At 42.2% G+C, this 16,451-nt stretch overlaps 1 protein-coding gene across 2 annotated transcripts in view; it reads right to left on the bottom strand.

Moving 5' to 3' along the window:
* Window positions 1-16,451, bottom strand: part of man2a1 (mannosidase, alpha, class 2A, member 1) — a 235,528-nt gene that overhangs the window by 162,245 nt on the left and 56,832 nt on the right. For both annotated transcript variants that reach the window (XM_068029802.1, XM_068029801.1), the window contains exon 6: window positions 5,067-5,240. In XM_068029802.1, the coding sequence (XP_067885903.1) occupies window positions 5,067-5,240 (174 nt within the window). The remainder of the gene's footprint in view (window positions 1-5,066; window positions 5,241-16,451) is intronic.

The raw sequence follows: 16,451 nt of genomic DNA, 5'->3' as shown, positions 1-16,451 counted from the left end.
ACAATGTGATAAATGTTAATTACTGCCAATCAACCTTTCTTGCACTAAAATGAACTATTACAAGTGTAGAGTCTCAATCCTTCAGGTTTTTACTGTTGTTGGACAATTAAAAAATTTTAAATGTAATTTTTTTATTTTGCCTTTGTTACTTTTGCTCCCCCTCTTAAACCAATCTTTTCTTTCCTTTTCTTTACTTCTTTTTCTGTATTTGCTTTGACATTGAATTCAGGCACTCTAATTTACAATTCTTTACACTCCTTACACTCTTAATTTTGATTGGTTAAGCAGATACACAGTTGCTTGTCCTATTTATTCAAGTCCCTTAAGTCCCTGACATTAGCTCGCACTTTTAACAACTTGACACGCAAAAAATTCAAAAGCTAAACATGCAAGGCAAGCTTAACTAACAGTAGACACCATTAGATGTCCTGTCACGGCAAAATTTGACCCCGTATTTCATGCTGACCTACATTGGTTCCTACAAGTCTCTCACCGCCTTAAATTTCAAGCAACGTTTTGCAGTCATGTTGCACTTTTAACATATAGAAATGTCCCAAAGCACTTCACTTAAACTGAATCACAAAAAACTTGAGATGTTCGACAGTGACTAAAATCTTGGTCAAAGAGGTGGGTTTTGGAAAGGGCCTTATAGGAAGTGAGGGAGGTGGAAAGGCGGGACGATTTAGAAGGGAATATCAGAATTTAAGGCCTAGACAGCTGAAGGTGCAGCTCCCAAAGTTATGGCAGTGGCAGAGGGGGATGCACAAGAAGCCAGAGTCGGAGGAACACCAGTCTCAGAGGGTTATAGGGTTGAAGAAGATTACAGAGATAGGTGAGGCCACATAGGGATTTGAACACAAGGATGGGAATTCTAAGTTGCAAGCACTTGTGGGCCATGAGCCAATATAGTTCATCAAGCACAGGTGTGAAGGTGAGGGGCACTTGGTACGGGATAGGATACAGACAGCAGAGTTTTGTATGAACTGAGGTTTATGGAGAGTGGAGGACGGGAAGCCATCCAGGAGAGCATTCGAATAATTGAGCCTGGAGGTGAAAAGGGCATGAATAGGGTTTTGATAGGTCATTCATAACTGGATGTTGAATAACCAGTCAGACAACAAAGGTAGTAGAGGAATCAAGAGGTGCAAAAGTTGTAGAGTTGAGTATCTGTAAAGCTCAGCACCACACCACATAGTGCATGTGTCCATTAGAGGAGCACTGATCTGTAAAAGAGTTAAATTGCTAATTTTAGCTCTTAAAAAGAGCCAGCACAGGCACAATAGGCCGAATGGCCTCCTTCTGTGTTGTATCTGTGTTGAGGGAGGCAGAAAGTAGGAAACTATAGACCAGTTAGTTTAACATCTGTCGTTGGGAAATTGTTAGAATCCATTATTAAGGAAGTAATAACAGGACATTTAGAAAGTCAAAACGCAATCCATCAGCATGGTTTTATGAAGGGTAAATCGTGTTTGACTAATTTGCTAGAGTTCTTTGAAGCTGTGACAAGCAAAGTGGATAATGGGGACTCTGTAGATGTAGTATATCTGGACTTCCAGAAGGCATTGGATAAGGTGCCGCACATAAGGTAAGATCACATGGGGTTAGGGGCAATTTATTAGCTTGGATAGAGGATTGGCTAACCAACAGAAAACAGAGAGTCGGGATAAATGGGTCTTTTTCTGGTTGGCAAGATGTAACTAGTGGGATGCCACAGGGTTCAGTGCTCGGGCCCCAACTATTTACAATCTATATGAATGACTTGGATGCAGGGATAGAAGGTACTATAGCCAAATTTGCAGATGACACTAAAATAGGTGGGATAGAAAGTTGCAATAAAGAAATAAGAAATTTACAAATGGATATGGATAGGTTAGGTGAATGGGCCAAAATTTGGCAGATGGAGTTTAACCTGGATAAATGTGAGGTTATCCATTTTGGTCGGAAGAATAGAAAGGCAAATTATCTAAATGGAGAGAAACTTCAGAGTGCTTCGGCGCAGAGGGATCTGGGTGTCCTCGTGCATGAATCGCAGAAAGCTAGTATGCAGGTACAGCAGGTAATAAGGAAGGCAAATGGAATTTTGGCATTTATTGCTAAAAGAATAGAATATAAAAGTGGGGAAGTGTTGCTGCAACTGTACATGGCATTAGTGAGACCCCACCTGGACTATTGCATACAGTTTTGGTCCCCTTACTTGAGAAAGGATGTAGTTGCATTGGAGGCAGTTCAGAGGAGGTTCACTAGATTGATTTTAGGGATGAGGGGTTTGTCTTATGAAGAGAGATTGAGCAGTTTAGGCCTTCACTCTCTAGAGTTTAGAAGAATGAGAGGAGATCTAATTGAGGTATATAAGATGATTAAGGGGATTGACAAAGCAGATGTAGAGAGGATGTTTCCTCTTGTGGGGCAATCTAGAACGAGAGGTCATAGTTTTAGGATAAGGGGTAGCAGATTTAAAACAGAGATGAGAAATTACTTCTCTCAAAGAATCGTGAGTCTGTGGAATTCACTACCCCAGAGTGCAGTGGATGCTGCTGAGGAGATAGACAGAGTTTTAATTAGTAATCGGTTGAAGGGTTGTGGAGAATGGACAGGAAAGTGGAGTTGAGGCAGAGTTGAGATCAGCCATGATCGTATTAAATGGTGGGGCAAGCTCGAGGGGCTGAATTGCCTGCTCCTGCTCCTAGTTCTTATGTTCTTATCATTCTAATGAGTCTATGATTTGGAACCTTAACCCATTTTTTAGATAATGTACCAAGGGACCTCATATAGATGAGAAAGGGGAGGGGTGCAAGGATAGATCCCAGGGTTCCTCCAGAGGTAATGGAATGGGGCCAAAAGAGAAACCATTGTTGGAGATGCTCTGCCCATCATCAGATATGAAAGAATGGAACAAGCTGAGGAAAACCTGCTGTACTGGACATTAGATGAAAAGCATTGAAGGAGGCATGGTGTGGTCAACCATGTCAGACACTGCAGAAGGGTTGAGAAGGATGAGGAGGATTAGAGCACCATGGTCACAGAGAACACCATCTGTGGTTTTGATTAGAGCTATTTGTGCTGTGGCAGTTAGGAAATCGTGCCCATCATGCCTGGGCTCCTTCAAAGAGTTATCCAATTAGCCTCGCATCCCCATGCTCTCACAAATAGCCCTGCAGATTTTTTCATTTTTGAAGCATCTGATGGGAGAGATTCAAACATGGAATTGCAGGAAACATAGGCATGGATTTGGGAGCAGACAGAACATTCATGGACTTTGCCAAGGAAGGGGGTGGCTGAAGATGAGGGGGTAGTTTGCAAGCACAGAGGGGTGGAGGTTTATTTGAGGAGGGGCGGTGACATTGGTTTTGAAAGGTAGAAAGACAATACCCGAGGAGAAGGAACCATTAATAATGTCGGCGAACATGGGGCCAGGAACAGAAGATGGGTGGCCCATAGTTTAGTGGAAATCATGTCTAGGAAGCATGATGTGGGTCTCATGGACAAAATGGGTCACAAGTGGATAGGAGAGAAAATTGAGCAAGCTGTGGGTTTCGACCTAGGGCGGGGAAGGGGAAGCATGTGGCAGCGGCAACTGAACGGATGGTATCAATCTTAGTCGCAAAGTAGTCCGTGAGCTCTTCATACTTGTTTGAGGAGAGCAGGACTGATAATGCTTGATATGGCCCAGCCATCTGGCAATGGATGGCTAAACCAGTTATGTGGCAAATACACTCAAGTCTGTGTCCCTTGGACGCAAAAGAGCGAAGATGGAGCCATACAAAGGGAATGACCACAGTAGAAAAGTGTGAAGGTTTCACCTAGAACAAAGACACCATTAGCAAGGAACTAGCATTTTCTTTCTTCATGTTTGTCACATCTGTAACACAAACAAATCCATTTTCGACAGGGTGCATTCAGTCTGAGCAGTGGTTAGTTAATTTGGTAGATACATATATTGCACCAATAATTACAAAAGAAGAAATAATTGTTTCTGGTAAGTTATGGCTTAGTATGAAATGTTTTGAGATACTTATTTATGACTAGCAGAACTCCCTTGGCATTGTTTATAATGCATCACAGGACACATTGTTTTATAACTATAGCAGTGTATGCAGTGGACAGTATCTGGGGTATTGATTTACCATGACTTAATAAGTCAAATACCATTTTTATTAAATGTATTCTGGGATTTTTACTTTGGAAATTGAATTCCATGACCATCACATTATTATTTGACAAGTATATATGTTGATCTCCTGTGTCATTGAACATTGGATCTTTGCAGATATTCAGCCCTCTATCCAACATAGTAAATGATGTGATAGCAATCACAGAAAATTTACAACACAGAGAAGGACATTCGGACCATCATGCCCTTGCCGGTGTGGGGCAGTGCAAGATATGGGGCTGAATTTTACGCCGCCCCAGCAGGTTGGATGGTGGCGTGGGGGTGGCACGAAATTGAGCGGCAGGCTGCGGAAGGCCTAACTGCCCCGCTTCCGTCTCCGGACAAGTTAATGGCGTCGGGCGAGGGGTGGGAAATGGCCCGCCTGAGGCCAATCAGGCCCTTAAATGGCCACAGCCGCCCCCGCCTCCCAACCCACCCCCGGGACCCAAGACATCCCCTCCCCCCAAACGACCACTCCAGCCTCACAAGGGAAGCACCGGTCCCAATGGTGATGCATGCCCCTACTTACCTTCCCTCCTCAATCCATGGCGTTGGCCGGTATGCAGTCCCAGCAGAGGCCACCGCTCCCGGTGGCACTGCTGGGACTAAGAGCTGCTGGCCCGCTGATTGGCCGGCGGCTCACTGAGTGGGTGGAAGTCCCGCCTCGAGACAATTAAAGCCTGGGGACCCGTAAAATACGGGATGGATCCCCGGGCTAGGCGGGAGCGGGTTCACCACCAACTTTAACGTCAGAGTCCGGCTCCCATCCATCCACCATAAAGTTCCGGCCATGATTTCAGACAACAAAGTAATTAATGCTTAAATTTGCACTGGTACATTCGAAATGTAAGAATTGTAGTCTGTGTTTCACAAACAAGTATTGTGCTATTAGATACATTATACTAATTTCACATACCCCAATTTTGTCGCCAAAAGAATTCCAAGCTCCTTTGATTAGCAATGTATTTCTTCACAGAATAGTGGACTCTTTGAATTAGCATATTTGATATACCAGTCTGTTTTAACAGGTATGCCATAGTAGATGTGTGCCCAAACGGATCAATAGCCCATCCTGATCTAGGTTTTACCCCTGCCACAATGAACAAAATACATGATATTAGTAAACTGTTAGTCCAAGGGAGAGAGAAAAATGCTTATTTTATACAGAAGGAGAAGAACATACTTCAGCACTGTTTCAGAAACAAATTCTACAGCCCAGCTATGCAAAGCAACTAACTGTGTTTGCATTTTTAAATCTAAACACTTGCTTAGATCTGGGAATGAATAAAATTTAAAACATGTAGAAAACTACTTTATGCATAAGGCATAATAAGGATCAGTGAACTGTTCCCTAAAGTGCTGCATCTATGTGTGAACGGAAACATTACTTAAACAGACCACCAAGCCTAAATTTAAAAATTATAATGGAATCCTCTTTTGTTGCTAAATTATCAGACTGCTTATCCGACATCCAGTATTGAAGGAGCAGAAATTTCCACCAGGCATCCAGCAACAGTGATGTCATCAAGCAGGGTAAGCAGCCAATCACATTGAAGTATTCAGACAGCAAACCAGCAAGTAAAATGTGCCAATGATCCTTCACCTCTAATTAAATTTTACAGAGAGTGAAATAAATGACTGGGATATACATAAGATTAAGCTTGAAGTTAAAATATCAGCTTTTAAAAAAAATTACTTTAAAAAGGAATATTTTATAAAAATGAAGAAATCTGACATTCCACAAGTATAAAAGTAGTCTTTCAGGGCCAGTGAGGCTGTTCAGTAGTAATTATAAACTTAGTAAATCGGTAAAAACCCAGCTACACCTCATTCAACAAGGGGTAACTATTTCAAGGATTTTTACAGTGAGACTAATAGCGTAAAAGGGCAAGATTTATCACTTCAGTGATTTCTCATTTATCGTAGATTGGGGAGGGATTTGAACATCATACCCTATGGAAAAACATAGAATCACTGAGCAACTTTTGGGTTTCTGCATTTAACTGTGCATGTGTGGAGTCCAGGAGTTGCTATCGGCTTCAGGAGGAGGAATGATGGCAAATGCTGACAGTTTCGCCATGAATACTACCGCAAAATCTGGGCCATTAACTCTGCTTGCCTCTCCAGAAGCTTACTTGGCCCACTGAGTGTTTCCAGTATTTTACGTTTTAATTTCAGATTTTTAGCATCCATAGTATTTTACCTTCATTACGCCAAAACTTTCATTTTGAAAATAGCGATCAAACTTCCCGCGAGAGCCATACCCCATATTTCTAGCCATTCTAATTTATTGGTTGTGGCATCTGATTTGCATATCGCCTAGCCCTCTGTTGCAAATGAATGCAGTCTCAGTTTTCTCTTTGCAAATTTTTTTTTGCTGTCTATTGTTATGATCCCAGTGGGGAGGGGATCAGAAACCAAAAGAATCTAATCCACCGGCTGACCTCCAATTTAGAAAAAAAAAGAGGAAAAGATTTCACTTTTATTAATTTTACTTTGACACTCAAACCAAATCCAACATAAATTAAACATGAAGTAACGGTTAAATCACAATCTATATATAGCTTAAAATGTGTTACGACCGAGGTGGGAGGAGTGCACAGTCTTTCTCTAGTTCCACTTCTCCACAGGTCACAACATATATTTAAATGTTTACCCAGTTACCGATATGGCCAATTATATACTCTATAAAATCCACTGACCAGATTTCTTTAATAAACAACAAAATTATTAATTTATTATAAAACAAGACTTATTCAATAAAGATGCAAAGCATTAACACACAGACTGAAATATGAAAGTTCCCTTTTAAAATTAGCCACACACACACACACATATACAAATATACCAGTTAAAGGAAAAAGTTTTCTCTGCCGAGATCTTTTTACAAAAAAAAAGACAAAAAAAATACTTTGGGCAAATACTTGTTAATTCTTGAAGGAAAAGGATAAGATATGGAATGATATCAGTTGTCCCTGTTCTGGTGTCCCAGATATGCGTAGTCAACTATCACCGGGATCTTTTTGGAATAGATCTCTTCAGGCGATATCGAGGATTAGTCTGGCAAGCTTTCCAGGAGAAATGCAGCATTAGGGGTCTCAGCTATCACACTGAATTTGCATGGTTTCTCAAAGAGGTGGAGAAAGATGAGCTGGGTGTTTCTCACAGCAGGCTACAATCCCAACTGACTCAAAACAATATTCAAACCGAAACCTACTCTTGACCACCATAAATCTTGACATGTCACTTCTCTGTAAACAACTCCCATAGTCAGAAGGCACCTGCTGTTTACTTAGCTGAAGACTTGTGACTTCCAATAAGTATTTTTAAACAAAGTCCTTCCAGTGACCTTTAAAAAAAAAATTCCAGCATCTATGGAATCACTTCAGTCCTCCAAAGGAATTCATTTCCACAATTTTAAAACACGAGTCCTCACAAAAATATTAAAAAGTGGAAATACTTTCATAAGGGCGGCACAGTGGCGCAGTGGTTAGCACTGCAGCCTCACAGCTCCAGCGACCCGGGTTCAATTCTGGGTACTGCCTGTGCGGAGTTTGCAAGTTCTCCCTGTGTCTGCGTGGGTTTCCTCCGGGTGCTCCGGTTTCCTCACACATGCCAAAGACTTGCAGGTTGATAGGTGAATTGGCCATTATAAATTGCCCCTAGTATAGGTAGGTGGTAGGGAAATATAGGGACAGGTGGGGATGTGGTAGGGATATGGGATTAGTGTAGGATTAGTATAAATGGGTGGTTGATGGTCAGCATAGACTCGGTGGGCCGAAGGGCCTGTTTCAGTGCTGTATCTCTAAACTAAACTAAACTAAACATATGTTAATTATCAGATGCAACAAAGACAGATCTCACAGATCTTCTGGAAAGTCCTCTCAGCAAAGATAGCACCAGTTATGGCCACACAGTCCTTCAGATCTCTGAACTTTTCAGGTAGGTCTCAAGGTCCCGTCTTCCAAGATGTTGACACAGCTGTGACATATTCTCATCGATAGCGAGCGTTGCAGTCTTCCCTTCAATGTTTCAGTCTTATTGCCTCTCGAGTGACCTCAGCCCTGCCCGTGACACTCTTGATGGTGTGGTTTCACCAATAACTCTTTAAGGAGTTGAAAACAGGTGTAGCAACTTGTTTTTGCCAAGGGCCAGCACCCAGAAAACAGGTACCGATCAAAGCAGCTTGTCTTTTAAAAAAAAAGTGCTGTTTGCTTCAACACTGCAGGCTGTAATCTGAACTTGGAATAGCTCTGGTCACACCTCTGATCAAATTACTGTTTGTCTTACCGGGTTCCATCCAATTCCGATTTCCCCAGAACTCTGAAGCTGTCAATATCATTTTCCAGTAAAGGACTGTCTCAGAAAAAATACAAGCTTTGAATTCAAGATCAGTGCACCTCGCAGTACATTCAACAGGTCAACTGTTCAGACAACAGTCTGCACACGTGGACTCAGTCACGCTATTAAACCCGCAGTCAGATTAAGAGCTAACAACCAGTATCTAAAGAATGGAACTGTCATACATCACTGGACACACAATTAATTGAACATTAGCTTCCTCTATAAACTATTCTGTGGAACACACAATAAGTGTTTACTTTTCTACTAGCAGATCTTATAGATAGCTGCTTACACTTAGTTATAGTGTATAATCATGGATATGTCACTCAAGATCACAAGACAGACTTATGTCTTGATGAGGACATTTCAGGTCACGTCTTCCAGGACACTGGTCTTACTGTTGCAACATTGTTACAGAAGAATGGGGCCCCTTCTTAATTTGCCCATTTCCTCTTGAAAGGGATTAGACAATTCTAGACATAAGCAAAAGTGAGAGCTGAACAAGACTGGTGGGATCGATGGGGGGTATAAAGGGCGACAGCAGAGCAGGTCCAAGACCAGCAGCTGAGCGAGACTGATGAGGGGATATAGAGTTAGGGGGTTTGGAGCAGACTGACTGCGAAAGAAAAGAGGAAAAAAATCAGTGTGACATCACAGGAAAGCAGGCAAGTGATCGGTTGGTGTATATTTCTCTTTTACTCTCTCTAAACTAGGATGTTCATTTACACTAGGAGCTGGGAAAAATTTCAATTGGTATAACTATTACATTAATTATTACAAATAATTAAAATTATTTGTTTACACAAGATACTAATTAGATTCTAAAACAGGGAAGGGAGTTTTTTAGATCATGAATGGGCAGCTAAGACTTGCAATTCCTGCATCATGTGGGAACTTCAGGACACTTCATGTGTCTTGGGGGAATCACATGTGTAGGAAATGTCTGCAGCTGCTTGAGCTCAAGCTCAGGATTTCTGAGCTTGAAGAATATATACAGTCACTGCAGAGCATCAGGGAGGCTGAGAGTTTCCTGGATTGTACATTCCAGGTGGTGGTCACCCCACAGGCAGAAAGAGTTCAGGACAGCAGATAGATAGAAATCTGGAAGAGTTGCAAGTACAGAATTCTTCAGGAGAGTGTGCCTTGCTCAAACCTGTACTCAGCACTGGACAATGTCAGGAATGACGACACTGTGAAGAGGTGCAGTCTAGACCATGGCACCAATGTGCCAGGCTAGAAAAGTAAAGATTGTTAATTGTGTATCAACTGTTTAATAATATGCAGATGGAGGGTGTTAATTGGGGTCTTATTTGTGTACTTATAAGGAAACACTTACTGAGACTGCTGGAGGTTTTGAGTGAGGAGGTACATCTTTGTAATCCTTTTTACTCTGTACAATAAATATGAAACTAAGTAAAGATAAGCTCCAGCATCATCCTTCTACGACAAGCTTTCTGGAATTTAACAAAAAAGTAGAAATGCAGTCGTTCTAGGAGATTCCATAGTTAGGGGAACAGACAGGCATTTCTGTAACAGTCATCCTGAGTCCCACATGGTGTGTTGCCTCCCTGGTGCCAGGGTAAAGGACCACACAGTGTAGTTGGGGAGGGTTTAAACGAAATTGGCAGGGGGATAGGCACCAGAATATAGAAGTAGAAAAGAGGAATAAGGTGCATAAAGAAGTGAGAGTGTTGGATAGTACTGGAGAAGGAAGTAGTACCACATTAGATAGCAGCACACTATGAAGGACTATGAGAAATACAAGACAGATTTAGAATGTATGTATGTAAATGCACAAAGTATGGTGAATAAGACAGGTGAGGGACAAGCACAGATAGCCAAGTGGGAACATGATGTAGTGGCAATAATGGAAACGTGGCTTAAAAATAGTGAGGACTGGGTGCTTAATATTCACAAATACAAAGTGTTCAGAAAGGATAGGGAAGGAAAAAAGGGAGATGGGGTAGCTTTACTGATTAGGGAAGACATTGTAGTCATAGAGTCATAGAGTCGTACAGCATAGAAACAGGCCCTTTGGCCCACCGCGTCCATGCTGACCATAATGCCTATCTATACTAATCCCACCTGCCTGCATTAATACCATATCCCTCTATGCCTTGCTCATTCAAGTACCTGTCCAGATGCCTCTTAAATGTCACCACTGTTCCGACCTCCAGCACCTCCTCAGGCAGCTCATTCCAGGGACCCACTATTCTTTGTGTGAAAAATTTACCCCTTTGATCCCCTTTAAACCTCCTCCCTCTCACCTTAAATCTATGCCCTCTAGTTTTAGTCACCCCTACCATGGGAAACAGACTCTGGCTATCTACCCTATCTATGCCTCTCATAATTTTATATACCTCTATCATGTCCCCTCTCAGCCTCCTTTGCTCCAGGGAAAACAGACACAGCCTATCCAATCTCACTTTAGAACTCAAGCCCTCCAAACCAGGCAACATCCTTGTGAATCTTTTCTGCACCCTCTCTAGCTTAATCACATCTTTCCTGTAGTGCAGCGACTTTTACTGTTGAAAAGAGAGATGTCCTTAAAGAGGCAAGGACACAATCCATTTGGTTTGAGTTCAGAAGAGAAAAGGGTATAATCACACTACCAGAGGCATTCTAGAGGCCTCCGAATAGTGAGAGAGACGGAGCAAATCTGCAGGAAAATCACAGAGGTGTGCAATAACTACAGGGTGGTGGTATTGGGGGACTTTAATTACCCAAATATCAATTGGGATAATGGGGAGGAATTTCTGAAATGCACTCAGGAGAACTTCCTTGACCAGTATGTTCTTGGTCCAACTAGCAAGGAGAATTTAGATCTGGTGCTGGGGAATGAGGATGGCCAAGTGCACCAAGTGTCTTTGGGGAACACTTAGATAAGAGTGATCATCGTGTCATAAGGTTTAGATTAGTAATGGAGAAGAGCAAGGTACAATCTAAAGAAGAACTTCTAAATTGGAAGAGGGCTAACTTCAATGGGATGAGAGGAAATTTAGCCAGGGTAAAATAGAACCAACGTTTAACAGTAAAAACGGTAATGGAACAATGGGTGATCTTTAAGGAAGAGATGTTTCATGTACTGGCTATGTACATTACAATAAGAGCGAAAGATAGGGGAAGCAAAGCCAGAGCTCCTTGGATGATGAGGGAGATAGAGAACATGATGAAACAAAAATGAGAGGGTGTATGATGCATGTCAGGTGAATTCTTCAAGCGAGAACCAGGCCAAATACAATAAGTTGAGACAGGAAAAGAAAAGGAAAATAAGACCGGCAAAGAGAGAGCATGAGAATAGAACAGCAGTTAACATAAAAGAGAATCTGCTACCAGCATGCAAATAGTAAGCGGGTAGTAAGAGGTGCAGTGGGTGCTATTAGGGACAAAGAGGGTGATGTATGCTTAGAGGCACAGGGCAAGGCTAGAATTCTGAATGTGTACTTTGTATCGGTGTTTACTAAGGAAGAAGATGCTGACAAAATATCGGCATAAGCGGCGACGGTAGAGGTAATGGATGGGGTGAAAATTCATATAAAGAACATACTGGAAAGGCTGGCTATGCTTAGAGTGGATAAGTGGTCTGGTCCGAAAACTTGCATTCCAAGTTGCCAAGGGAAGTGGGGTGCAGATAGTGGAAGGCCTTGCCATAATCTTCTAATCTTCCCTAGATATGGGGAAGAGGCCAGAAGATTGGAGAATGAAAAATGTGACGTCCTTATTTAAGAAAAGGTGGAAGGACGTTCCTAATAACTACAGGCCAATCAGTTTAAAATCAGTGGTGGGTAAGATTTTAGAAACAATAATCAGGGGGGAAAAAAAATCACAGGCACTTGGACAAGTTTGAGTTAATTAAGGATAACCAGCATGGATTTGTAAAAGACAGAATGTACTTGACTAATCTAACTGAATTTTTTGATGAAGTAACAGAGAAGGTTGATGAAGGGAGTGCAGTGGATGTTGTCTAAATGGATTTTAAGAAAACGTTTGACAAAGTAGCAGATAAAAGGCTGGTCAACAAAACTGAAGTTCATGGAATAGAAGAGTCAATGTTAGCTTGGATAAAAAAATGGCTGAAGGACAGAAAACAGTAAATGGTTGTTTTTCAGAGTGGATGATGGTAGACAGTGGTGTTCCCCAACTGTCAGTGCAAAATTTGCTAATGATATCAAATTTGGAGGTGTGCCAAACAGTGAGGATGATTCGAATTGTTTGCAACAGGACATAGATAGGCTAGCAGAATGGGCAGATGAGTGGCAGATAGAATTTAATACAGAGAAGTGCAAGGTGTTGCAGTTTTTGGCAGAAGGGATAGGGAGAGGAAATATAGACTTACTGGCACAGCCTAAAGAGTGTGTAAGGGCAGAGGGACCTGGGGGTGCCTATGCATAGATCTTTGAAGGTTGCAGGTCATGTTAACAGAGTAGTTAGCAAAACATATGGGGCCTTGGGCTGCATAAATAGAGGCATAGAGCTCAAGAGCAGCGAAGTTATGCTCAACCTTTATAAAGCTCTGGTTAGGCCACAACTAGAGTATTGTATCCAGTTCTGGTCACCACACTTTAGGAGGTATAGGTCCTTTAGAGGGTGCAGAGAAAATTTACCAGAACAGTCCCAAGGATGAGGTATTTTAGCAACAAGCTTAGGTTGGAGCTGGGGTTGTTCTCCTTGGAGTGAAGGAAATTGAGGGGAGATTTGATTGAAGTGTACAAGATTATGACAGGTTTAGATAAGATAGTCAAAGAAAAGCTGTGCCCATTAGCTGATGGTACAAGGACTAGGGGACACAGATTTACGATTTTGGCCAAGAGATGCAGGGGGGATGTGAGGAAGAACTTTTTTTACGCAGCGAGTGGTAACCACCTAGAAACTGCTGCCTACAAGTGTAGACGATCAATGATTTCAAAAGGAAACTGAATGGGCACTTGAGGAAAATAAACTTGCAGGATTATGGGGGATATAGCGGGAGAATGGGACTGACAGCAGTGCTCTACAGAAAGCCAGCATGGACTCAATGGGCCTTCTTCTGTGCCATAATGACTCTATGAGATCAACTTAGAATGAAGCAGGTGCTATGGAACCGGAAAAAAAGGACAGACAGCTCACTTAAAAAAGGGTGAACTTAATAACGAGGTGGCATTGCAGCTTAAGAGGATGTAGCTGCGAGTTGGCAATACAAACCAAACTATCATTGAGATGAATCCCCTAGGAGGCAATGAACCAGCGGTAGATGAAACATTAGCAGGAAATGAACCTTAGCTGAAACAAAACAAAAAGGGCTGGAAATACTCAGCAGGTCAGGCAGCATCTGTGGAGAGAGAAGTAAAGTTAACATTTCAGGTCTGTGACCTTTCATGAGAACCTTAGCTGCCTACTTAGCAGGCAACATTGTGGGTGAACTTATAAAATTTTTGTTTATATTGTTATGTACATAAACTGCTCTGTTTTTAAATGATTACTTTTCATCTGTGTTCACTATGGAGAAGGACGATGTAGGTGTAGAGATCAGGGAGGGGGGTCGTAATATACTTGAACATATTAGCATTGAAAGGGAGGAAGTATTAGCGGTTTTAGCGGGTTTAAAAGTAGATAAATCCTCAGGCCCAGATGAGATGTATCCCAGGCTGTTATGTGAGGCAAGGGAGGAGATAGCAGGGGCTCTGACACAAATTTTCAAATCCTCTCTGGCCACAGAAGAGGTACCAACGGATTGGAGGACAGTGAATGTGGTATCATTATTCAAGAAGGGTAGCAGGGATAAACCAGGTAATTACAGGCTAGTGAGTCTAACATCAGTGGTAGGGAAACTATTGGAAAAAATTCTGAGGGACAGGATTAATCTCCACTTGGAGATCGCGTTTAACTAACTTGATTGAACTTTGAGGAGGTGACTAGATGTGTCGACGAGGGTAGCAGTTGATGTAGTCTACATGGATTACAGTAAGGCTTTTGTTAAGGTCCCACATCGGAGATTAGACAAAAAGGTAAGAGCCCATGGGATCCAGGGCAATTTGGCAAATTGGATACAAAATTGGCTTAGTGGCAGGAGGCAGAGGGTGATGGTGGAGGGTTGTTTTTGCGAGTGGAGGCCTGTGACCAGTGGTGTACCGCAGGGATCGGTGCTGGGACCCTTGCTGTTTGTAGTATACATTAATGATTTAGATGTGAATATAGGAGGTATGATCAGTAAATTCGCAGATGACATGAAAATTGGTGGTGTCGTAAATAGTGAGGAGGAAATCCTTAGATTACAGGACGATATAGATGGGCTGTTAAGATGGGCAGAGCAGTGGCAAATGGAATTTAATCCTTAGAAATGTGAGGTGATGCATTTTGGGAGGACTAACAAGGCAAGGGAATATACAATGGATGGTAGGACCCTAGGAAGTACAGAGGGTCAGAGGGACCTTGGTGTACTTGTCCATAGATCATTGAAGGCAACAGCACAGATAGATAAGGTGGTTAGGAAGGCATATGGGATACTTGCCTTTATTAGCCGAAGCTTCAAATATAAGAGCAGGAAGGTTATGATGGAGCTGTATAAAATGCTAGTTAAGCCACAGCTGGAGTAGTGTGTACAGTTCTGGTCACCACACTATAGGAAGGATGTGATTGCACTGGAGAGGGTGCTGAGTAGATTTACCAGTAAGTTGCCTGGGCTGGAGCATTTCAGCTATGAAGTGAGACTGAAAAGGCTAGGGTTGTTTTCCTTCGAGCAGAAAAGGCTGAGGGGGGGGGGGGTGGACATGATAGAGATATACAAAATTATGAGGGGCATTGATAGGTTAGATAGGAAGAAACTTTTTCCCTTAGCGGAGGGGTCAATAACCAGGGGGCATAGATTTAAGGTAAGGGACAAGAGGTTTAGAGGGGATTTGAGGAAAAAAATTTCGCTCAGAGGGTGGTTAGAATCTGGAACGCACTGCCTGAAAAGGTGGTAGAGGCAGGAACCCTCAGAACATTTAAGAAGTATTTAGATGAGCACTTGAAACGCCATAGCATACAAGGCCATGGGCCAAGTGCTGGAAAATGGGATTAGAATAGTTAGGTGCTTTATGGCTGGTACAGGCACGATGGGCCGAAGGGCCTGTTTCTGTGTTGTATAACTCTATAACTCTAAGTTATATGCTTATCTTTGCTGAACTAAATCACTTGAAGTGTGATTTATGCATGTGGAGAAATGCCAAATAAATGATTAATTCTTCAAACTAATCTATTTATTGGTGTGGTTAACCATACTGAGTCTAATGCACGAATCCCCTCTCCCTGGCTAGTGAACTGCAATTTGGTCAACCAGAGTAGAGAGGCACTCAAAACAGAAATTTCCAGGCCCCAACTCTATCCATCCCAACATCGCCAAGAACCCACAAGTGCCCAATAGACAAGTTTCACATGTCTTTAATATTTCAAACACATTTTTTTTGATGTAATTAACTTTTGGGTTTACCTAATGATTTCCCTCTGGGTTACCTGCTGGTTCAGGTAATCTCCAATAGAAATATAGCTAACACTAATGTGTATATTGTCTTTTTCCTTCAAAGACGAAGAAACTTTGTTTTGGAGGAACGCAGAGCTCTTAGAGGGTTGTAGATGTGGAGAACATTAGAGAGATGGGGGGACGGAACTATCAAGGGATCTGAACACACGTTTGAGAATTTTAAACCAGAGGCATTGGACGACCAAGATCCAATGTCAGCCAGCGAATGGTTGGTGACGGTGACAGGGACTTAGTGTGAGATAGAATACAAAAGCTGCAGAGACTTCAAGAAGGGCAATAAGGGATGGTGTACTATAGTCACAGTCACAGAGGATGCCATTTGTGGATGACAACATAGGAGATGACAACACGTTCGTGGACTTTAGAAAGGAAAGGGAGATTGGAAATGAGGTGGTAGTTTTCAAGGCCAAAGGGGTCAGGGGTGGGTTTTCTTGAGGATGGTAATGACAGCACGACAGT

The sequence above is a fragment of the Heterodontus francisci genome, chromosome 4 (assembly GCF_036365525.1).
Source record: "Heterodontus francisci isolate sHetFra1 chromosome 4, sHetFra1.hap1, whole genome shotgun sequence".
Taxonomy (NCBI): Eukaryota; Metazoa; Chordata; class Chondrichthyes; order Heterodontiformes; family Heterodontidae; genus Heterodontus; species Heterodontus francisci.
Note: the sequence above shows the minus strand (reverse complement) of the source record. Positions and strands in the feature narration are given on the sequence as shown.